The sequence below is a fragment of the Neopelma chrysocephalum genome, unplaced genomic scaffold, assembly GCF_003984885.1.
Source record: "Neopelma chrysocephalum unplaced genomic scaffold, ASM398488v2 Primary Assembly neopelma1_26b, whole genome shotgun sequence".
Taxonomy (NCBI): domain Eukaryota; kingdom Metazoa; phylum Chordata; class Aves; order Passeriformes; family Pipridae; genus Neopelma; species Neopelma chrysocephalum.
Window position 1 is genome coordinate 4,464,761 of NW_020897696.1, and position 23,770 is coordinate 4,488,530.

General features: G+C 44.4%; 1 protein-coding gene across 1 annotated transcript; it reads left to right on the plus strand.

Moving 5' to 3' along the window:
• The first annotated feature begins 584 nt into the window (after positions 1 to 584).
• On the plus strand, positions 585 to 23,337 carry PXDC1 (PX domain containing 1). The gene is made up of 5 exons (XM_027676274.1): positions 585 to 959; positions 13,685 to 13,776; positions 14,061 to 14,178; positions 17,903 to 18,014; positions 22,297 to 23,337. The coding sequence occupies exons 1-5, from the start codon at positions 704 to 706 to the stop codon at positions 22,412 to 22,414; spliced, it is 696 nt and encodes a 231-aa protein (XP_027532075.1). The 5' UTR covers positions 585 to 703; the 3' UTR covers positions 22,415 to 23,337.
• Positions 23,338 to 23,770: the final 433 nt, after the last annotated feature.

A 23,770-nucleotide genomic window follows, 5' to 3' on the forward strand; every position in this document is an offset into this window, starting at 1 on the left:
ACGGCTGCCAGGGTCTCCGTCGAGGTTTCCCAATGCATAGCAGGACGCTGGTCAATCCTGTGCGCCGCTGGCGGCTGACAGCCTGACAATCCCTCTCTTCCTCCTTCAGCTGGCCGGGTTGGAGGTTTAAAGAAAAAAAGTAAAAACCAGAAAACTTCTGTGGTCACTGGGAGGGGAAAAAAAATTCCTCATCATGTCTGTTACGTCTACGAAACCGTCCCGAGAAGGAAGAGGAGGATCCCGCCCCGCGGGGACCACAGCGTTTGGCGGAGGGGGTGAGCGCTGGCTGCGAGGCCGGGGTTGGGGAGGTCCCCCCCGCCGTGGACGGGAGGGGCTCTGCCTTCCTGCGGCGCCGAGGAAGAAGGGCCGAGCCACCCTGCTCCCCGCCCCGGGAGAGGGTGAGAGCCGCCCTGCTCAGTGTCGGGGGCTCGGCGGGGCAGAGGCGGAGGTGCCCGGGCCGTCCCCTCGCCACCGGCCACCGTCTATGAGGCACTAGCGAGCCCTCCCTCCAGCGTCGGGAGGCGGCACAGCCCCGGCGGGCAGAGCCGGACCGGGCCGGGGGGGCCGTGCGGCGGGTGGCACCCCCCTTCTCTCTTCCTCCTCCTCCTCTTCCTCCTCCTCCTCCTCTTAACTTGGCCACGGCGGCGCGGGGCGGTGCGCTTCGCCCTGCGCCGGCGACGGGGGATGTGCGGGCGGCGGCGGGATGGCTTCGGCCGTGTTTGAGGGCACCTCGCTGGTGAACATGTACGTGCGGGGCTGCTGGGTGAACGGGATCCGGCGGCTCATCATCAGCCGGCGGGGCGACGAGGAGGAGTTCTACGAGATCCGCACCGAGTGGTCGGACCGCAACATCCTCTACCTGCACCGCAGCTACTCTGACCTCGGCCGCCTCTTTAAGCGGCTCCTCGACTCCTTCCCTGAGGACCGGCCCGAGCTGTCCCGCTCCCCTTTGCTCCAAGGTTTGAGCAGCTTTCTCGGGCCTGGCTCTCGCTGCTCGGCGGGAGGGCGGGCGGGTTCACCGGGGGTGGCGGTGGCCGGGGAGGACGGGCGGGCGAGCGGGTCTCTCTGGACGGAGGGAAGGGGGGTGAGGAGCTGGAGCCGCTGCGGGCCCGGACGGGGTGGGGGGCAGAAAAGCTACGGGGGCGTTTTGCGGTCGGAAACTCCGCCCGGGATGTTGAGATGTTGATTTGTGTTTCCCTTTTTTTTTTTTTTTTTTTTTTAATATACGGTTGGGGGTGAAGGGCTACCCCGCAGCCGGGGGATCCAGCAGGACGAAGACCCCAGTCTCTGTCTCCCGCTGCGCGGCTCCGGACTTTGCTGGGCTGTGGGAGCAGAGGGGTCCCTGTTCGCTCTGCCCCTCTCCGGTGCCTCCGGTCTCCCCGAGGAAGGGCTGGGAGGTGGCTGGAGAAGGGGCGTAGCTGAAAAATCTCTGTATCTTGGTATGTTGTTTGCCACAAGGAGAGGGCAAAAAAAAAGAGGCTGCGACGCTTGCCAGTGGACGGAGCGAGTCTGGGAGCTGGCATAATTCCTCGCATAACTTCTGCAAAATGGGAATTGCACCAGCAGTTAGAGAGTGTTCCCTTCCAGTTTCTGAAGTAGATTAACTCAAGTTGGGGGATGTTGCCCATGCTCAGGTCTCTGTGCAGAAGCAGGATGTACCCGTTAAGCTGTCGTGGGGCTTGGTTTTAATTGGTTTAACGATTGAGGTATTTTTTTAGATAGAGCTACGTGTTTTGCTCTAACACATTTCAAGTGTGTAGAGTGGTGCGGAGCATCCGGTCATGTAAAAATGGATTTATGCGTAGCACTTCCAGTCTCCCCAGTTGTTGAGCTACCACGTAGATGATTTGATTGAACAGGAACGGGGAGGAGCCGATATTCTGTGCATGTTTTCCTCTGTGAGAGGATGGGGAAATTTTCCCTAGCTCTCGCTTCGCCTCTCGCCGTGCTAGTGTGACCCCCTTGCAGAGGGTCTGCGGTTTCCCATTCTCGGGGCTGGGTCTCCACCGCTCATACTGGACTTAATTTCTGGGCCCTCCCTGTGCGACAGAGGGCTCTGTTCCCTGCGAGTGGGGATTGTCTCTCCCGGACTGACTCCCCAAGGATGTTTTCTGCCGGGTGTTTAAAGTGAGACAGGTCTTTTCCATTGTCTTGCCAGATCCCTAACCTCTGGTGATGGAGTAGGGTGGGGTTTTTTATGTGCCTCACATAAAAGTGCTTGTACGTTTCCCTCTCCTTAGCTTCTTTCGATCTCGGGAGCCGCAGCCCGCTTCCCGGCGTGTGTTCCCCGGCGCTGAGCTTTCCCGTTCCCGCTGCCGGGAGGTGGCAGCTCGGCCCCGCCGGCCCCGGGAGCTCCGCCGCCACTCGCAGGCCCTGAGTGCCCTCTGCAGACGGCGGGAACGGGCGCAAGGCAGCCAGGGAGCTGCAAGCCCCGCATCCCCTTGCTGCCCACTCCGGCGTGCGGGGTGGGAGGTGCTTGCGGGGGCTGGGTGCCGGAGGAGGGCTGTCTGCCCCCGCTTGGGTGCGGGCTGGGAATGGGGGGGTCCTGCAGATCCCAGACCTCCACCCCTCAGCTCTGGTGTGTGCCTGGCACATACAGTGTCTTATGCTATTAGGTTGCTGACCACGGATCTAAAGTATTGTGAAAACTTACTACCCTTTGTGTGTGCCCTACATAAAGTACTCAGAATGTGATTTTTAGTAGTGCTGAATGTCTGCAAATTCTAAGTAACACGGCCTTCAAGTGTATATGGCACCTGGGCCCTGGCTTTTGAGGATGCTGGGTCGTTCTGGAGCAAGCCTGCCTGTGGCCTGCAGGGCACAGCATCTGCCAGGGTCACTGTGGCTAAAATTGGGCCTCCCAGGGTGCCAGTAGTCCTTCTTGTTGGCTTTATGGGGCTCTGAAGAGCAGCTTGGCAGCTGGGCTGTGGTGTGTGCTGGGTCTGGCCACAAATCCTTGCTGGCCCTAGCCTCCTGCCCCTCCCAGTGTGTTCCCTCCCCATCCGTTATGCACAGGAGCCACTTCTTGTCCTAAAGCCATTCTCATTCTTCAGTGCTTCTCTCAAGTGAGCGTGGTTTCTCCGATGTCTCAAGGCCTACCACAGCTTTTGCAAAATATTAAACTGTTTTCACATCTCTCTGAGGCATTATTTGTGCAGTTCGAGCCAGATGGGATTACAGTCCCTTGCACTGGCTTTACTTGACAGTCCCAGGTAGCATACACCATTAGTGCATGAATAGCTGGGAAAGATTAACCATCCTCAGACTGCATTGCTCAATCCCTGCCTAAGACCTAGAGCCAGCAACCCTGACTTACCTTTCTCTAAGGAAGAGACATACTGACTTCAGTAGAATTGGGAATGAGCAAAGCATCAGCCCAGGATTTGAAAAATCAAAACCCAATATAAACAAATGATCTATTCAGCTTGTTGAGGGGGTGGGGGTTAACTTTGCAACATAGATAGAATAAAAATCAGGAGTAGTTTCTAAGCAGTCACAGCATGTGTCACAACTTCAGTAATACTCTATTTAAAATTATGCTGCTCCTGCTCTAACGAAAATTATTTTGCAGTGTGCTTCTCTGCCTAGAGAACACTTTGTCATACCAACATTTTAAATTGACTGGCCACAGCCTTGTGTAACTTGACAAAGTTGAAACATAAAAGTCTCATTTAACTAAGTGACACTGATGCAAAGCTTTGGAGGTAAGAAGAGATTGCATGGGGCATGTCTGATCTTTACAAAATTTGTGGGGTAAGCATAATTTCTTAATGTCCTGTTTAAAAGCAGACGTCCTTCTGCCTACAGTGAAGCTCAGTACACTTAATGCAACAAAAACACCTGACAAAAGCCCACTCTTGTGTGTATTAGCATTTAGTCATATACATTTGCGTGTATTTTTATATACATACAAATATATATGCATATGTATGTGAGTTTGTATATGTGTGTGTATTTATCTTGGGCTTTCTGAAAGAAGGTGAATATCAGCTGTGCCTTTTATCTGGAGGAAGGAAGTGGTGAAGTGTTGCAAACCAAATCTGCATTGCATTGAAGGACTCCACGGTCCCTACGGATTTGCCTAAGGAGCATTAAAAGGACTAGCATTATCCTACAGCTCAGTGAAGCTGCAGTATGTTACGTTTAAGGGATATGGTTGAGGAATGAAAGCTTGAGCTATTTGATCTTATTAACTCTTTAAGAGGGTGGTTTTTTTAAAAGAAAGTCAGCAATATTAGAAAGCACCCCTCATCCTTTTGGACTGACTTCCACAATGCTCTCCCCCTCTGTACTTGTTGGAGCTGCTGAGTGCTTTGAAATTGCAGAGGAGAGGATGGGAGGTATAGTTTTCTGTAGTGGCAGTTCATCTTACCCCTTCTTTGATATGAGAAGAGGGGAGGTCCCAGCGGGGAGTCTGGCATTCACACAATCTGGTCTTGTCTTTGATAACTAATAAGAGCACGTGGCAAAGTGCACTCTCTGCATCTGGAGTGTACTATGATGCTGAAGGCCAAGGACATTCAACAACACAAGGCATCTCACTAGTAAGCTGGTAAACAAGGTTATTTATGTGCGTACCTGCAGGGTGACTAAATATGATTCACTGTGATGTTACCTATAACTTGCTAGTACTTTATTCGTCTTTGAAATATGCCTGTCCCTTGCTCTAGGCAAATGTGGAAAAGAGGATCACAGAAAAACACAGGCTAGTTCACTCTTGCAGTGAACACAGCCTAATGTTACTAAACTGTCTGTTTCTGTATGCAAAGTAAACAACTTTTGTATTTAAATCAGTTTATATGAGAAAGGCAGAGCTATGGACTTAAAAGCTGACTTAAAATTGATGATTTAGAAATAGTTACAACAGACCCAATAGAAACCAAAACTGAGGTCTAAAGCTGAAAAAGTACTCTTCCCCCCCCCCTTTTCTCTAAATACTGCTTGTGAGGGGTTCTCATCTAAGATGATCCATCTTCAGTGTAGTCGGACACCTCTCTTGCCTTGACTTCAGTGTGGGCAGAATCAACCCCATAAGCACGGAACCAGAAGGCAAAAGAGCACATTATCAGCCTGTCAAAGTTGGGATTTTTTTTGCTCATGGAGTGGCAGAGTGGTTTCTGACAATCCTCCTCTGGACTTGTTTGTTGCCCTTGTCATCAGAACAGAGGCTCAGATGCTCTTTCAATGTCACTGGTTGTATTGTGCCTATGTGTAGCACCTGGTCCTGCTCTGATACTCTGAGCTGCCAAATCAAAAACTCTCTGACAGGTTTATTTTAATACTAGATAGGCCTCTCTTCCCAAAGTGCTCATTTTCCTCCTTTCCATGCCTCCTCTGACTCATTTGCTCTGTTGTGGTCTTTTTTTCCCTTGCTCTCCTTTCTGTTATTTCCTCTCTGCTCCTCCAAGTTGCTTTCCCTGAGCTGCTTTCTGTTCCTTTTCTTTGCCTCCAGGTTTCCCTCGCTGGCGTGCTGCCATCCATAGTTATCTGTGGCTCTCCAGAACTTTTCTGTTGCCTTCTGCCTTGCTGGTGCTCAACTTTTGTCCATCCATAGAAGCTTTCCGGTAATGGTAGAGATTTCCTATAGAAACTTTACACCTTTAATTTGCCTCATAGCATAGAGGTAGTCACTTAACCTGCAGCAGACCCTGAGCAGTCCCTCACAGATGACTAGTGCTGATCTCTGAGCCTTATGCCTGCCTCTGGTGTGGTTGCCTCATGTGGGAAGCAGATGATCAGCTGTTTTCTGTGTCTTGTCTGAGTGGCTGTGCACCAGGAAGCACATGGTGAGCTCCTGCAGGGCTGCTGCTGGACATGCACAAAGCAGAAGGCAGCTCCTGAAGAGCCAGCCCAGGAACATTGTATTTGCTTGCAAATGTTGCATACATAACTTAGTTTTCTATATGCTGCATTATAGTGTTGTTGTTGTTGTTGTTTACAAGACCATCTGGGAGTGTGATTTATGAGAAGAGGGAGTTCTACAGAAGGAGCATAGTGGTTTCCACAGACAGCAGCTGTTCCGGTGCTGTGACAATACAGATAAATACACTGCATCCATTGTGCTCTTTTCATTGTTGACATTGTCAACAGTTCATTAGTGGAGCTTGCTCAGAGCTTCTGTCTGGCAGACAAAGGATGCAGCTCTTGGTTATCAGGCTCTAGCAGAAATGTGTAACCAAAATTAAGTTTGTGGCTTCTGGGTTTGTTTTTTTATTAGCTGAATTTCATGGTTCTTTGGTAATGATGGAGATAAATGAAGCTGGCTGTGTTGTTAAAAGCTAGACACAAGTTGCTTTTTTGTGGTGAACGAAGGCAATGTGTAGGGGAAGATTTTGGTGGAAAGGAATGGAAATGAGTAGTGTTTTTCATGACAGTTCTCACCTGATAAGAAATCAGCAGTAAAAATGGTTGTAGGAGCTTGCATTTTTCATCATGCTTTGACTGCTTTATTCATTTTATCTCATTCTTCCTTTACATCTTTTTCTTTTTTGTGGCTCATCAGGCATCAAGACAGGGAGCTCTGTGAGGAAAGCCTGTCAGCTGAGTTCTGCTACCAAGAGGTGCCATCTCCCCTCCAGACATCCTGGGAGATCCCATCATTAATAATACAGTGGGTGGAAAACCCATCATCTTGAGGGTCTGGATTTCTCAGCTTTTAACTTGCCTCCTTGCTTTGCAGAAGTATTTGAGTGTGCTAGGGTCCTCAGGAGGTCATGGTGACAACTTCTGTTCTGGGGGATTTCAATCAGACAGCTGTTTGGATAGGACTTTTCCCTATCCTACATCTGCTTTATATGAACTGCAAAAGAAGCGGCCTGTGTTAGAGCTAGGTGTGGGCAGTGTTTTGAATTTCTCTTTCTGCATCAAACAGATTTATCTTGGTATCTTCAATATGCTTGTTGCTACCTACTGGAACTTCTAAAGTATGGAGTGACTTACATGCACTTTGTGCATTGATACCTCTTTAAAAAAATTTCGTTCCTCAACATCAAGTTTAAGAAGGTAAGAAGGGCAGCGCAATATGTGATAAATGTGAAAAGTCCATCTCCATACACCCCTCTTTTCAACTCCACCATATCCTTTTAGCTGCTCCCTCACTAATGCTACCAAGATGGATCTTGTCAGTAATATTGCATAAATAGCAAACCCTTTGTAAAGACTTTAGAGCCTGTAGTGACTGTTGAGATGAATGAATTTCCCCACAAAGGAAAGGTCCAAGTGTGTCTGTCCCAGAGAGGGGTGTTGTAGGCAAGAGGCATCAAAGAGGAGTTGCTAGAGCTGCCAGGCTTAACTCAGACCAGTGCTGTAGCTAGCTCCTGACCCTAGTGATGAGAATCAGATGCTGCAGAAGACAGCATAAATAACAGGCAGAGAACAGAAAATTGACAGTCCTGGTCTCTAGTAATTGAAGATCTGTTATCCCTGATTGCCTGTAATTGTCTGTGGTTCTCTGGATCTTATCAAGTCTTTGGATGTAAGGGATTCCTGTGGTGTTATTTCTGCAGAGTTACTGAAGAATGTGTGAAACAAGCTTTCCCATATGCTGGGGTTTTTTTTTAGTTTCCTGCCTTTACATACCCCTGAGTATTCTTTTGCCCTTCTAACAACCTTTTATCCTCTTCTCCTTCATCAGAGAGGAGTCAGCTGTTAGTGGGAGTTTTACCCTTTTCAGAATCCAGTCTGAGGTGGCTAATGCCATAGTTCCCAGGTGGCGAGGTTGAGGGAACACATGTTTGCAGGGAGGAGGGATGCTACTTGGGCAGCTGCTAGGAGGAGCAATGTATCATGGCCATGAAGCAGGGAAAATGACAGCTGAAGTGGTATTGAGAAGAGCCCAGTTTAGCAGAGGGAGGAAATAGAAAGCAGTACAAAGAAGCACAGTAGCAGAAAACATTGGGCTGAGTTGCCACCTTTTAGCCTTGATCCATGTGCCAGCTGAGTAGTTTCAGTTCCTGCATGTTTCTGTGGAATATCTGTCTGTGGGTCTGTTTAGAAGTCAACTGTACATGGTCCCTAGCAGCCTAATCTGACTTTGGACTTGGCCCTTCTTTGGATGAATCAAATCAGACTCTTTTACTGAACATCATTGAACATTATTCGGTGATTTTGTATATCTTCTGTCATGGCTGGAACTTTCATCCTATTGCTGCATCCTGGACTGTGTGTGTACACATGGGTTAGTACATATCTGAGGGAAAGGAGGAATGAGGGGAAAGGATAAAAAATATTGAGCACTGCAGTGTTAATGCATAGTGTAACTTGGGAAAAGGGGCATATCTCCTGTTGAAGCAATAGTCTGGTCAGGAGAGAGAGCAGAATAGCAGTCTCCTGTGCAAGACAGCTTACGTGTGTTCCCTAAAGATTTAAAGTTCCTAACTGCTGCTTGCAGGTTTGTGCAAAGAGAGAAGGATGGACTCAAGATCTGAATCTATATGAGAGGGGCTCAGTGTAATACTTGTCTTCATGTACTTACTAAAATACAGAGCATTTAGGAGTATCAGCATTCCACCTTGCACACATCTTCAGAAAGTACACCTTGGCTTCTGCTCTTGCTCAGCCTCCCATACATATTGAACTGATTTTGAGAAAGTAGTGTATCTCTTGGACATTTTTTGTTCCTGTCCTGGCCACAAACATGGAGTGTAGTCCTTCAAATTGAAGAAATAGGGTTTGCCCACAGTTTGAGATCATGCATACATAACGACTTGTATATAGGAACACATCTCCAGAAAAAACAAACTTCTGTGTATTGTCACTGAAACATGACATTGGAGACATACAGGAGTTAGGCATGAGCTTACTCTTCCTTGGAAGGCACTATAGGATATTTGAGACAATGTGCTCATTGTGAACGCTGAACATCAGGACCGCTCTGTGATTTCATTATGAGCCATGAAGCACATGCTGCAATTCCTGTCCTGCTTCCTGCGGTAGAAGCATGGTATGCATTATCTGTGGTTTTCAGAATGTCATTAATTGCAGATTTGGTGGCTCACATGGCAGTAATAGGACAGCACTACCAAGGCTTCTGTGTTTACATCAGAGGTCGGCTCTCAGTTTGTTCTCCTCTGCTGCTGAGCTCGTTTCCTGCCTGTTTGCAGCTCTGGGCCCCTCTCCCATGCCTTAAGCCAGCATACCAGGTACACAGCTGCTGGCCTGCTCCTCCAGCCTCCTGCAGCTGCTCCAGCACCAGGGTCCCAGAGCAGGAAGGATGCTGCGGGCCTGTGGTGCTGTTTGTACTGTGCTTTTCCAGACACGTGTTGCTCTGCGTAAAGTTGCTACCTACACTTGGTCTCAAATGGCAACCAAATCCTTTTCACGGAGTCTTGAGGACTCTGCCTAGGGCTCTTGGTCTGGCAAGTGGCAGAGATGATGTCAAAGGGATTGAGTGAGGTCACTGACTATGGGGACCGTGCACACAGCAGGTGAGTGCCACCCTGGGTTAGGTGGTATGCCTGTGTCGTCCCTCCCGGCACCCAGCATATGGGCTCCCCTCTGTGCAGGGTGAAGGAATCTTAGAAGTTTGTGGTATTTGGCAATAGGGTTTGTGGTAAAAAAAGGAACCAGGGGGACTCCAGATTACCTCAAGCCGTATAAACATAGATGTTTATAGCATTTAAATCACTTGAAATAATAGCTAATTGTCCAAGCACGGTATGGGTAACAAGACAGAGAGCAAAGTTTTCCTGGGAAGAGTTTGTGCATGTTTTCCATTAGCAGTCAGACAAGGGCCAGGGCAGAGAAAAAGGCATGAGAACAGCCTTTCACCATGACCTCACTAACAAATTTCCCAGCTCTGAGCTCAGTTCTGTTGCATGACTGAACAAGTGGAGAAAACACAACTGGTTCCAGGATACTGTTTGCTTTACCGGTATCTTATTTTTATTTTATAGCAAATGGAATAAGGGCTCTTGGGTTGTAAAAGCCCCAGATGGAAATATAGGCTAGACACATATTTATGGTCTGTGGGCAGAGACAACAGCCTTGGGGCATGTTATAGCTGCTGTATGGTTGCTTCATATGTGGCCAGTGGGTCCCACGCACTCCAGATGCATCCAGCTTGTGGTGCATTTGTATCAGGGTTAATGAATGATGGGAGTGCTAGGCTCTGTGTGCAGAGTCAGCTGGCATGTGTGTGTCTGTTTGTTCAGGCATTTCCAGGGTCTGGAGATCCTACATCAGTCTCTGGCTTTTTTTTTTTTCCTCCTTTCTTTCTGCCTCATCAAATCTTCCAAACAGGAGAAAGAAGACAGGCAGGAGAGAAGCCCCCACAAAGTGAAGCAACTTGGGTGCGGTTCTGTGACCCTTCTCTACACAAATCCTGATTCCTGGGTGAGAAAGGAGCTTGAATGAGGCATCCTACCCTGCAGTCTCTTCCTTCTTCTGTGAAGTCTGGGGTTTCCTGAGGTGAAACCTTTGACAAGAGCGGTCTGAGGTATTCCCTGCTGCTCACCTAATTGTGCTGGCAAAGCAGAGAAGGCCTTGTGTTGTGGTGTGGGAGAGGAAATGAGTTGCAGGGGAGGGTGAGAGCACCTTAAACCAGTGTCGACACCACAAACTTTACCTTGCGAAACCAGGGTGTTCCTCATGCACGTATGTGCCGCGGTTGATGACAGCAGCCAGTTAGTGAGTGCTGAAAGGAGGGACTGGGACCTGCACTCCTCCTGGCTGCTTGGGCAGCCAGTGCCTCACTCTGGTTTGTATGGCTGTGGGATTGAGAGCAGTGTCTCGGGCCATGGGATCATTGGCTATGACTAACTGAAAACCGCAAAAGCATCTGTTAACTCTTTAAAACAGAGACTTGCAGAATTAAGATAAATGACAGCCTTACAAACTTTGTGACAACTGCAGAAGAAATTACAGGTTTCAACATATATATATAGCCAGGCAAGTGGTTTCTGTGTGTTTGGGCTGTAGATGTATGAAAAGGAAGGCTTTAGCCTGGCCAAACTGAATTCCCTACATGGGGAATTCATTTAAGGTCAGCAGCTTTATATCCCAAAGCTGTTCGTCTGCAATCATTAAGCACATATATAGGAAGCTGTCCAGGCAGATGTATCACTTACTCTCCTTCCTACGCTGTCTGCTTTTTGGTTTTGATATTACTAAAAACTTCAGTAAGAAGTGGTTTTTATCGTGTCAGATGTTACAAGTTGTCTGTGCCAGTTTCCAAGTTGGAATGTGGGTTTGCATGGCTGGTGTCATTCCAAGAACTGGAAGGAGGAAATATACCAGGGCTGGAAATTCCTGGTGAATGCAAGAAGCTGTGAAACCTCCCACGGGGTGATCTGTGACAGTGCAACAGGCTGACAGCCTTGTCTGACTTCTTGGTGAAGCATAAAAAGGCCATGTGGAGCTGCAGATGCTTTCCCTGATTACTAATGAGAGAAAGTCCTAACCGCTTGGCTGGTTTTCCTCACAGGATGAATGCTCAGGGTTGTTGGCAAGGTGGTTTTTTTGGTTTGGTTTGGTTTTTTTTCTTTTTCTCCCCCTCCCAATCCGAATATCTTCTTATTTGAAAGTATCCCTCTTCTTGGTAAAATGCTAATTTCAACAGTAAGTGCTTATCTGGGAAAGGGTCCAAGATCGAGGGCAGATTTGAGACAGAGCAGTTGAATGCCGAATCCCATGTGGGTCGATGATGAGATGTTCACCTGCAAGGTGGGAGGCACAGTCGGGTAGTCTCTGCTCTGACTATATCAGTATTTGTGCAGAGTGGATCATGACCAGCAGGTGAAGCGGAGGCACCCCACAGTAGCTGGCACCAGGGCGGCTGGCCCTGTTTTCTGTGATGTGGCCTACAGCAGGGCAGCAGCATGTTTCTAACATCCATAGGTGGATGTCTGAGCCATGGGGCCATTGGCAGCTTTTCTTTTTTCTGTTTTTTTTTAAAAAGGAAGATGAAACCACTTGTATTGAAAGGTTTGAACGTCATTCAGATGTGGGATGGGAACATATTTGTGGAGGGGCGAAGCAGATCCACTCAGGCCTGGTCACACCCAGTAGTTAGGAAGATGAAAGGTGCTGGTCTGCAATTCAGGTCTGTAATGTGAAGCACAACCCAGCTAATATGCAGTCTGTGGACCCATGCAGATGAATTTTTTCTCATTTACAGCCTTTCAGAGAATTTCCATGCAAAGCTACTCGACTGTAGTGTAACCATTCAAAGCAAAACACACACTTGCCTTCCTTATATGCCTGCAGGTATACATTGCTCTGCTATTAGAAGGGGCAGAGAGTTGTACTGGGGTGAAGTGATAGTGATGCTGAAAAAACAGGCAAAATGAAGAACTTGTTGAGCAATAGAAAGGCTTATACAAACAGGCTACTTTTGTGAGTCAACCATCAAGTAAACCCAGTTGCTTTGGAAACAATCTCTGTTTTATTTAGAGCTGTAACTGGAGGAGAGCTGACAGCTTCAAAGTCACACTTTTGTCTGGAAAGTTTGTATGGGATCACATCTCATTGGTAGCAAACAACATAGACTGATGCAAACTGAAACTGTGGATGTTCCCACACTGTGCATATTTATGGTTCTTCATGTACATTTGTCTTTTAAATAGGGAGATAGAGATGTACTTAGTTTAACACAATTTTAGTGTATTGAAGTGCTTTCTCACAGACTGCTTTGCAGATTTGCAGTTTTGATGGTTTTGATTTATTGGGTCTTTTCCTGCTCCAGCTTTTTGTTGGGTTTTTTTGTTTGTTTGTTTGGTGTGGCTTGTTAAATTTAATAATTTCTCTCAGGTATTTCATTTTCATGTGTGTGTCTTGCTCCTGGGAAAAGATGCACAAATGTAGAGGCTAAATGATGGTTGAGTTAGAAAAAGTATGTTGCAAATATCAGAAATAAAAGGGCTGCTAAAGGAATGTGAGATTTTGGGGTTTACTTCTCCTCATATTCCCTGTACATGAGAAACTTGTGCTATGTTTCTCTCAGTCTGCTAGAGGAAGGGGAAGTTACAGACGTCCTGTGGGTTATACATACAAAATACAGTATTACAGTTGAAGATCACCATACTGAGCAATTCAAAATTGCATTGTAATCCATCATTCTGGACACTGGACAGTAAAATTCCCATTTTAATTCTTTCAGCAGCACTGTGGTAATTCAGTGATTATATGAAAAAAAAAGAAATCCAAACAGTGGTCTTGCACTTGAAGAACATGATACTGAGAAATTTTCCTTGGGGCGCTCACTGGGGCTTACAGTCAGAGAAATACAAAACTGCCCTCAAAACCTTTTGTTTAGCTTGTGTTTATTATTTTCCTCTTATCTGTGGGTTGTATTTTTTTGTTTTCTTGGTTTTTCTTTTACTTTTTATTGACAGGAAGAAAAAGGATGAATAATGGTTCTTGGAAGCAGAAAACAGGCTGTTTGATTATCATTGCTGGGAATGCTGTGTAGCAAAACTGTGGGTGAGGGAGTAGGTGGTTCTACTTCTGCTTGTCTTGCAATTCCTAAATATGATCACAAGCAGCTGAGTTTGTGTCAGGCTTGCAACTCTGCTTGTAACTACACCCACCTCAGTTTGAGGTGCACTCTTTATCATCAGTTGGTTTAAAAGACATTTCTGGGAGGGATATTTGAGGTTATTCACATCTTGAGTGGCTGCTTTTGGCTGCTGAAATATGTGTAAGTGTGCTTTTGTCTATGCTTATGATCTATTTACCTTGTTTCTAGGGCTCATCACAATAAAAGAAGCCCATGATATAGAAGCCAGACTTAATGAAGTGGAAAAGCTTCTGAAGACTATTATAAACATGCCCTGGAAGGTGAGCAAGCCTAATTCCAATTTAGCCGAGCTTGACTCCTCCTTATGGTGATGTACACCCTCATGCAGATTAGAAAGTGGTGGGCTTTGCCAAACTCTGAAAGAAACAGCAATTTATTGAGTATCTTGGAGAAATGCTGAGGGTCAGAACTGTGTACGATGCCTCCAAGCTGTTGCTTGTAATAAGTCTTTCTGTCACACTACAAAGGGGTGGAGAGGGAGAAGGGGAATAAAGCAAACCACTGGTAAAAAATGATGTCTGTTTTTTTTCTCTCTCTTTTTAAGTATTCAAGGTCTGAAGTTGTCCTCACGTTCTTTGAGAGATCTCCTTTGGACCAAGTTCTGAAAAATGACAATGTCCATAAAATTCAGCCAAATTTTCAAAGTCCAGTTAAAATATCAGGTAAGAGTTGTTAGCTTCCTGCAGTTGACACAAGAATTACAGAATTAAAATTACTTTATTTGCTGTTCCCCTTATTCTTTCTCTATCAGCAATTCAAAAGATAGTTCTCAGTAGTCTGCTTTATGATATAGAACATATAATTAGCCTTGAGATACTATGCAACATGTTAACGTGATAGAGTGGCAGGTGAAATGGAGGCTGATGAATGCAAATAAGTGGATGTGAGGAAAATGCAGTCCTTACTGCATATTGTCACTTTTGATAGTGCTTTTACCACTTAAAAAGAAGATTTTTGAGGCTATTGATACAGTTCTATGAAAATGTAAGCTTAGTGCCAAGCGGTGAACAAAGCCAGCAGTGAGAATATTGGATATTATTAGGAAAGGAGGCAAAAACAGAGGAGAGGAGCACAACCTCGTCTTGAAAACACTGTGCACAATTTTGGTCTCTCCATCTCAGAAAGGATATAATAGAATTTAAAATTACCCAAATAAAGGACAAGGACTCAAGGTGTTGAACAGCTTCTCTAAGAAAGAGGTTAAATAAAGAAAAACACTTCACCTATGAGAAGAGGCGAGAGTGGGGGTGTGATGGAAATCTGGAGAGCTGTGAATAGAAGGAGGTCAGTATCCTGTACTTCTCTTCAAACAAGAGCTATAGGTTATCCAATATCGTTGACAGACAACAGGCTTTAAGCTAACAAAAGAAAGGTTATAATATTGTTTTGTTTTCATACAGAACATAGTTGATGAGTGCAACTCATTGTCATAGGATATGGTGGAACTGAAAGCATAAGTGACTTCAAAAAGGAATTAGACAAGCAAGTGGAGGAAAAGTACATTGAAACCTGTCACAGGTGGAGACATAGGAAGTTCCTAAACCACAGATTGCTAGTGGGGATTGTGGAGAGCAGTATTACTCTATCCTTGCCTATTCTTTTAACCTTTTCCCTCTTCATCTGCTACTGACCATTGTTAAAAGGTTTGTGAACTTCTGGTGTGCCTGGTTTTGTATTTCCATACTGAAACATTTTGTTTGCGCCTAATGTTGACTGCTGGTTTTGTGTCACAAGAAGAGCTTATTCAGAGAGCTAATTGAAGTGAAATACTGCACAGTCCTCCAAAATGCATAAACCATTTAGCAAGAAACTGATATCAGTTTTCTTTGGTGCTAATGATGTATCTGTTAATGGCCAGTCAGCTTGTCAACATGCTAAAGGTGTAAACAGTGTGCCTTCAAGGTTGTTCTTATACACAGGGTAAACTATTTGTAATTGATCCTTAGTTCTGGTTCTAAGTGAATTACTCCTCTGTTAAATACATATCTTTTTAATTAAATGGAAGATGGTTTAAAAGCCCATTAATAACTCTTTAGAAGAATAGTGTGTAACACAGAGACTCAGTGAGAAGCGTGATCTTGCCAGCCAGTTTGGTCTCGTGCCTTCTCGCTGAGCCACCCAAGCCCAGGCTTTGGGGCAGCTCAGGGATTGTAAAGAGCACCCCCAGGGACATACTGCAAAGTGGGGTGACGCAGGTCTGGCTTCCTGGGAGCAAGAAATGGGAGCCAACATGCTTATCTCGCTCCCCACTTGTGGCTAGGGAGGTTTGGATGATACCTTGAATTGATGTAGAAACCTCACATAAAATTCCTCATGTATATATTTTTCCAAAGGCTGACCATGGTTACTCTCTTTGCTCCTGAACGTCAGGTCATGTTCTCAGCACTGACCCTTGAGAGCATATTAATGGGTTTTGTCCGAAGTATGTTGCTACTCTGTGAGACCAGAGCTGCAAAGTGGGTCCTAGATCCTGCCCATTATGAAGTGAAGGAACACCAAACTGAATGCTATAAAAATGTTCCAGAGGGTGGCTGCTGTCAATAATATCTTGCTGTTTTTACAAACAGCAAATATCAAGAATAAATGTATTTGGAATTACATGGGTTAGAGGCTGAAGCATTTCTCTGGTTTGAGCTTTTTGCTGTTTGGAAGGGTTTCATATACCTCTTGGGAAGGCATGCACCCCCTCAGGGCACATGTACTCTGTGTGTGCATGACAGAATATGGCACATGGTGGGTACAACACAGAGAAGACATTCAAGATGAAGCTAAATTCAGAGCAAGGGTGCCTGTTGGATGGGCAGAGGCTAGCAGCAAAGGGAGCCCTCCTACAGCTCCTGTATGTAGAGGAGCTCTGGAAACCATGTTATCTGAATAATAACAGGTTTTGTCATACCTAATTAATTAGAGGAAAATTCTCCTACCCATGCAGCTATCCAAAAGCATCTTGTGTTTATTAGTTTTATCATTGGAGTGATTGCTGCAAAGAATGTAAGAATATAGGTGGAAGTTTGCTGTTAATTGGTATTTACCTCGTCTGTATGTTGCACACTGGAAATGGTTCAGTGTCTGGCAGCATCGTCAGTAGATGGCAGTAAATGATAATGTGTAAAGCAGTGAAATGCTGTAACTCTTAGGTCATGTCAAGGACACTAGGAAAACACTGGCATTTTGTTAATCATAGTGCAGCACCTTTCTACGTGGCTTGCACTCTTAGAAAAGCAGGCAAAAATATATTCTCTGAAAAAAACAAATTGTCCCCCACATGGTCCTTCTCACAGTGGTTGGTGATGGGAAAGAGAGAAGGGGCCACCCTCTTAGATGAAAGCTGAATTTGAATTTATGGTGTAAATCTTATTCTACAGTACAATGTTTGCTGAAGATAAGTAATGTGAAGTGTGATTCTGCTGGGACTCACTGTTTTTACAACCCCCAAACACATTCTGCTGAAGTGGGTTGCAGTAAAATACAGACTGAAAGTCAAAGATGACTCTCAAGAAAAATATGGAAGTGAGTTCTGACTTTACCTTAGGACCATGTAAATGTTAAAAAATTACCTTCTTTCTCCTATCTCATCTCCTGTTCATTACTTGAACTGTATATATAGCTGAAATTTGTTTGTGTGTTTTCTGCCTACCGTATTTTCTGCCACAGGCTAATTTCCTTTTGTTGTGCTCAGAATGAAAGGCTGTAACACAGGGCCATTGTACCTTGAGGCAGATCAAGAGTTATCCTACTTAAGTCAGTGCTGATTTTTTAAAAGATGTTTATTTGTTTTGTGATGTTTCTAGCTTAATCTAAGATTGTGTGGCCAAAAGAAATCCTTGTGATTTGCCTAATTTGACTTTCCGTACAGCACAGATGTGGATTAACTTCTCATTCACATCAAATACTATTCTAATTATAAATTCTCCCCATGGTAGTAAGTTGGTGGAATTAGGTGTAAATTTTAGATATTCTGTATTGGAAGCTTCTTAAACAGTGAGAAAAATAAGCAGGGTTAAGGACAGTGTAAAACATGGTATTGCTTTATATGACTTAAAATTGGTGGATGAATTAACTTGGAAAGCCACTTTTTATTTCCCTTTTTCTGTCTTTTTATTTTTCCTTTACTGGCTTAAGCCTGGGACTGACAAGGAAAAATACAATTGTGTTTTGGTAGTGGCTAGTTGTTTCAGATGCTCTGTGTCATGAATTGATGAGGTGAATAAAGTTGCTTGAGCACTGGCAGTTTGCAGATGTAAGAAGCTAACCAACTCTTCATTCCTGCTTTCATGTGCAGATTTTCAGTGTCATGCACACGTCTCAGTTCATAGCCATGTCAATTGCATACGAGTTGTTTTTCAGCTTTTTTTTTTCATGTTGTTTTCTTTCTTCTCCCAACAGAAATCATGCGATCAAATGGATTTTGTTTAGCCAACACTGAAACAATAGTCATTGACCACAGTATACCTAATGGAAAAGAGAAGCACCTGGATGTAGATTCAGCAGAACATTTGTAAGTGGGGTTTGAGCATGACCAATGCCGTCACCTTCGGGTAAACTGTAGCTTTCCCTACCCCCTAGCAAAATGTTATTGTCTGTCTAAGAGCAAGACTGGTACAGCTGTCATTCTGACTGGCTAAAGATTACTGAGCCTGATTGCTAACACTTCACAGCAATTTCTTGTTAAAAGGGATAAAATGGTAGAATGATTGATGCCAAGGAACTCAATCCTCTGTATGAAAAAAGAACTGTGGTTGTCATAGGGATCCTGCCAGGTGAGAATAGAGTTTTTTCTTTCTCTCATGACTGTGATGAGAGCTTCTTTGAGCCCAAATCTGGAAACACAAACATCCTTACAAAGGGCATATCCTACTACAAAGGGTAGTAGGATGTTTGGGATGCAAAACACCATCCTCAGAGGGGAAGACACTGCTGAACGTAATTGAACAAAGGTCAGCTGGGACTTGGTGGAGCATGTGTATTTCATTAGGGAAAAGGGAATTTAGACAAGTTTTATTGGTAAATTCTGCTCCTAATGCATGGAGATATTCTGGGGTCAGAGACCTGTAGCCAGTAGGGCTTTTATGGCCATAAATCAAAGCACAAGAAGTTCAACCTCAACATGAAGAAGAACTTACTTACATTGAGGAGAGCAGAGCACTGGAACAAGCTGCCTAGGGAGGTCGAGGATTCTCCCTCTCTGGAGACATTCCAAACCCACCTAGACGCATTCCTGTGTCACCTGCTCTCGGTGACCTCACCTTGGTAGAGGGGTTGACCTGGATGATCTCCAGAGGTACCTGCCAACCCTAACGATTCTCTGATTCATGTAGGTCTTAAGTCAGTGACTTAATGGGTATTGATGGGAATCTGCACAGATTTCTGTCACAGCAGGTGATCGATGTTTTAAATGAACTTCAGATAGTGAAGCTTTTAAATATTTTTGATGAGAAACATTACCTGCTTTTTCATTAGACCAGTCAAAATGATGGAAACAGAATACTAAAAGCCTTATGGATCCTTTATCTTTGAAAGCAGTGATCTGTCTTGCCACATTTGAAATGTGGTAATTGACAGTCTGTGGCAAGGTTTAGAGCTTGACAAGATTTTTTCAGAAGCTGGAGTGTATCTCTGGCTACAGTGTCACTTCTTGAAGTCTTTTTATTAACTTATCACTTAGTGTTTTGAACCTTGACCTTGCTAACAGCATTTAAGCTTATAAGCTTGTATTAATGAGGCTGAAATGGCACACTAGAGGTAATTGTGTAAGGCCATTGTCTGGAAATTAAATTTGATATACTTCTCAGTGGATCACTCTTTTATACTGAGTGACAAATAATAATAGCAAATTACCAAAGGAAGCCTTTTCCTTCCTTATTTTGATTATTTAAAAAATTTTGATTAAAAGATGCTTATAAACTAGTTTTGATTTGAAAAATGTGCTGCAGCCCAAGCAAAACTTGCTGACCTGAGATCAGAAACTGCCGTCATCTAACTGTCATCCCATTGAAGTCAGAGACTATCAAGGCCAGAAAATACTAATATGATAAAAACTATGTTATGGGCATGGTTTCCCAGAAACTGTGGTGGAAGCAATAAATCTAGGGTAACAGCCTGACTTTGTGCATTTGTGCACTTCCTGAAAGATGTGAAGTCAAAGTCAAGAAGTTAGTAAATTTCAAATGTGTGTTTTATATGGTGGCCAAAATTTTCCCATTCTGTAGCTGTATTTTATAGCCAAGAGGTAGTAGCAAGGAGATAATGGCACCAGTGTAGCACAGCTGTTTTGTAAAAAATTGAACTTTTTTTTTTTTGAAAGCAGAAATTTTCTATCGTAATAGGACAAGGCAGAGTGGCCTTAAGCTGAAGGAGGGTAGGTTTAGATTAGATATGAGGAAGAAATTCTTTACTATAAGGGTGGTGAGGCACTGGAACAGTTTGCCCAGCTTGTGGACTCCCCATCCCTGGAGGCATTCAGGACCAGACTGGATGAGGCTCTGTGTAACCTGGTCTAGTGGAAGGTATTCCTGCCCATGGCAGGCAGCTTTCCAGGCATTCTTCCTCTAATGCATTAACAGAGGTTAAAATGGTAAAGAAATGTGTCTTACAGCACAAGAAGTAGGCTCTTGCAAAAGGCAGTGTGTGTGTCAAGGTACTTTGTGGAAAAAATAGCAAAGGCAGCAGTTTGGGCATTTAGGAATCTGCAGGTCCATAGTAGCTTGCAGAGTTTATTTTGAGGAAAAGACCTGTTGGTAACAGCACAAAAGTATTTTGACTGTTGAGTGCCCTGTAAACGGCTAACTGTAGTAAACAGTCCTGGTTCACTGGGTTTGGTTTTGTATGAGCACTCTAGAGTGGTGCTTTGCAGACTTCTGTGCACACACTTCCTTTTTGGTGGCAAGGAAAGCTTTCTGCTTAACCACAGCATCTGAATGCCACTGCTTTGTACCTCACATTCTGGTTGTAGTAACCTATCAGTGATTCTGAAGAACCACAAAATCTGTGGGACCTTTCAGTTGTAATAATCTAGTTTTATACTATTGACAAGAGAAAGAGAGCAGAATCTGAGAGACTTTCTTGACTCCTCTTACGCTTTCTTAATTCTGTCTGCCCTACTGGTATTTCATAATCTGTTGTTTCTGGATCACTAGCAGTGCATAGGATAGTACGTGATCTGTGAAGTATTTGCAAGATACCAAGTCAACTCCCTTCTGCACATGTTCCCACACATGCAGGGAAGCAAATAGCCTGGAGGGAATGGAGGAATGAGGGTAATAAACATTCAAAGTTCAGTCTCATTTCTGTTTCATTTAAAGCAAAGAGCATAGCAACAGCACTGCAGGAGAAAATCTACAAATTTCTGCTCAAAAAAATGTTGTGGTTCTCATAGTTAAAAAAAAGAGATGAGAAGGACCAGTCAGGAGTAAGGAAAAGACAGAACTATGGCCATACATTGCAGGATGTGTAGACCAGGCTATCCAACAACTTATGATGCTTCTAAATAAAGTTTCAGGAAGAGATGGGAGTGGGAGATTTATCTGTTTATTTATCCTACCACTCTTCTTCAGGTCCTCTGAAATACCTGACTCTTAGGTCACCCTCTAGGGTGAGTTTGCTTCGCTTGCTTAAGCAACTCTTAGGTAAGAGTCTAACTAGTTTGTGTGCTAGTGAGATGCAGTTTTAAACATTAATTCTTTTAAAGCTCATCTGTTTATCTGCCATTCAGAGAGTTGAAGTAGACAAGCCTAAAAAGGTGTTAAAACACATGCTATAGTCAGAGCTAGGTTAGGATTTCTTTTTCCATCTTGTGCAATTTTTCAGTTTCTATTTTATTTTATTTCTCACTCTATCAGAGTGAATGAAAGTTCTTTCAAAATATTAAAGAGAGTGTGAGAAAAAGAAGCTTGACAGTTCTTCAAATCCCTTTCTAAAACTGAGATGAAATTTAATCCTTGGTCTGCAGTGACTGTTTTTAACTGCTAGGCTATCGAGGAAGAAGATAATGTTTCTTATTGCAGGAATTCAAGCCTCGTTGGAATGGAAATGTGTATAATTGAGGAAGGTGTAGGTTTTAGCAAGTTGATGCCTTCTGGTTGAGAGTAGGTGTGAGACAGTGGGTAATCCTTGCAAAAGTTCAGGCTATAACACAGGATTTGGGAAGTGGGAAGGAAAATACCCAAACAAGTAAAACTAAATTTGAAATCTCTTTATATTTGGGATTTCTCTGCTTGCCAAAATTTAAATTTTGTACCACAGGGAGGACAGCAAGGCTCTGGAGAAAGGACACTGTAGTCATACCTTCCTACTCACGTTAGACATTTGACCTCTTACAAAAGCCAAACCCAAAGAAGGTACCTGTGAAGTGAAAGGGTGAGAGTCTAAATTTAGATGGGAAACAAAGGCAGTTCCCTTTCCACTTTTGCGTAAGAACTGAGACATTTTGTGTTATTGCGACATGCTGGGGGAAAAAAATAGAAGAATGTGGACTTCAGCTGCATGATTCACTCTTCCAAGGCTCACTTGCTGCTTCTTTCCTTTCTTCCTCACTAGTAGCTTTGAAAGTCAGGGATAACAAGATTATTTACTTGCATGTACCATGGTACTCATTGGCCTATGGTTTACTCTTATACACATGGGTGTAAGAGGGAGGAGGAGGAGGTGTGGATGGAATCGGCTCCAAGTACTTCTCCCTCTCCCTTAGTAGTGTTCTTCCAATTCCTTTGACTTTGATTTTCTAAATGAACATTAATGACTGAATGCCTTTTGGCGTTTGTTCTTCTTTCATTTCTCCTTAGGTTCGAAAGTGTTAGTGACTTTACCTCAGAGCTAGAAGACAGTGATGACCCAACAGCTTATGTCACCAATTTGACATACTACCACCTGGTTCCATTTGAGACTGACATTCTGGACTGAGACTGCTCAAGGATGCAGTCAGCCAGCATCCAGCCAACCTCTTCATCTATAGGCTCTGCTATCTCTGGCATTGCAACTCTGTGAATAAGGCTGTGCAGACAAGACCAACAGCAGAGAAGCTGCAGCAAGTACGCCACAAAGCTGATTTTGTAGTGTGGTCCTCTGTTGTGTGTTATGGAGACATCTTGTAAGGAGGTAACTGCTTTGCTGTTGACAACAAACTTGTTTTCTGTGAAAGCAAAGCAGCAGAGGCCTCTTGGGGCTCGAGGAAATCTCTACCATGTCTGTGGGAACTGCCACTCTGATGCAGCCATCAGAAACTTGTGCTGTAGTACGCTGTCAGCCATGGTCCTTGGCTTGCAGTGCAATTTGAGGCTTCCTCTTTTAGGATACCAGCAGAAACTTCCCCAGATGGCGTGACCACGCTTTTTATGATGTGTAAGCAAGAAGACAAGCAAACCAGCTGAACTTTGTCAGTTCCCTCTGCGTTTGCTTAATGGAGGTCTTGTGGGTCACTTCTTGCTCAGCTACTGGATGATTGGTGCCTTACACAAGATGTCAGAAATACCATTGAGTGCCTCCAGGAAACAGAACACATGAGCTGATGGCTTTACTTCTTTTAATCATGGGCTTTTATATAATCGCTGGAAGGGTGACTGCTCTTTCCTGGAATAGTAAAGCAGGCAGCAGCTGGCATTGCAATGGACTGTGCATGATGTTTGGGTACCCATACAATTTCAGAACTCTGGAAGGCTGATGGGAAAGCTGAGCTGCTCTGCTAAAAAGGGTCAAGGCTATGGCAGGCACTTTGATACAATTTTTTTTTTTTTATGTGGACCAGCATATGTGAATGGTGCTTACAGTTGTTTACATCAGAGAGATAATTCCCTATGCATATTTCTTCCCAGGGTTGGGAAGGAAGACAATAAGATTTATGTTGTATTTGGACTAAAAAGACTGATAAGCTGTAGTGTGTCTACAGTGGTAGGAAAAACACTTTCTCCACTGCCAACCAGTCTCAAGGAGTCTGTCTAGCTTTCCAAGATCTGCCTGGAGGGGTCGTGTAATGCCATGGATTTCAGCAGAGATAGGACAGTGGGAGCAAGAGTGGGATTGGACTCTGCAGCCTCTTGACTAGTATGACATAAAAGTCTCCTCAGAGTCTTTCTCTAGCAGAGCACTCTGAAGTCCTTGCTCTCACTATGAGTGCTCAACACTTGCCAACATGACCTTTCATTGAGCTTTTTGCGAACTGTTTGCAAATCTGAATTCGAAGGGATTGAAATGGGAAGGGATGCATTTTGGATGGGTTTCTTGGAAAAGAGGCTTGCTTGGTCCCAAAAAGCTGATACAACT

Excerpts from the sequence above, each read along its gene's own strand:
- PXDC1 (XM_027676274.1), top strand. The coding sequence starts at position 704 with ATGGCTTCGGCCGTGTTTGAGGGCACCTCGCTGGTGAACATGTACGTG. Across the intron at positions 14,179-17,902 it reads AAGTCCAGTTAAAATATCAG|AAATCATGCGATCAAATGGA; the intron begins GTAAGAGTTGTT and ends TTCTCCCAACAG. Across the intron at positions 18,015-22,296 it reads GTAGATTCAGCAGAACATTT|GTTCGAAAGTGTTAGTGACT; the intron begins GTAAGTGGGGTT and ends ATTTCTCCTTAG.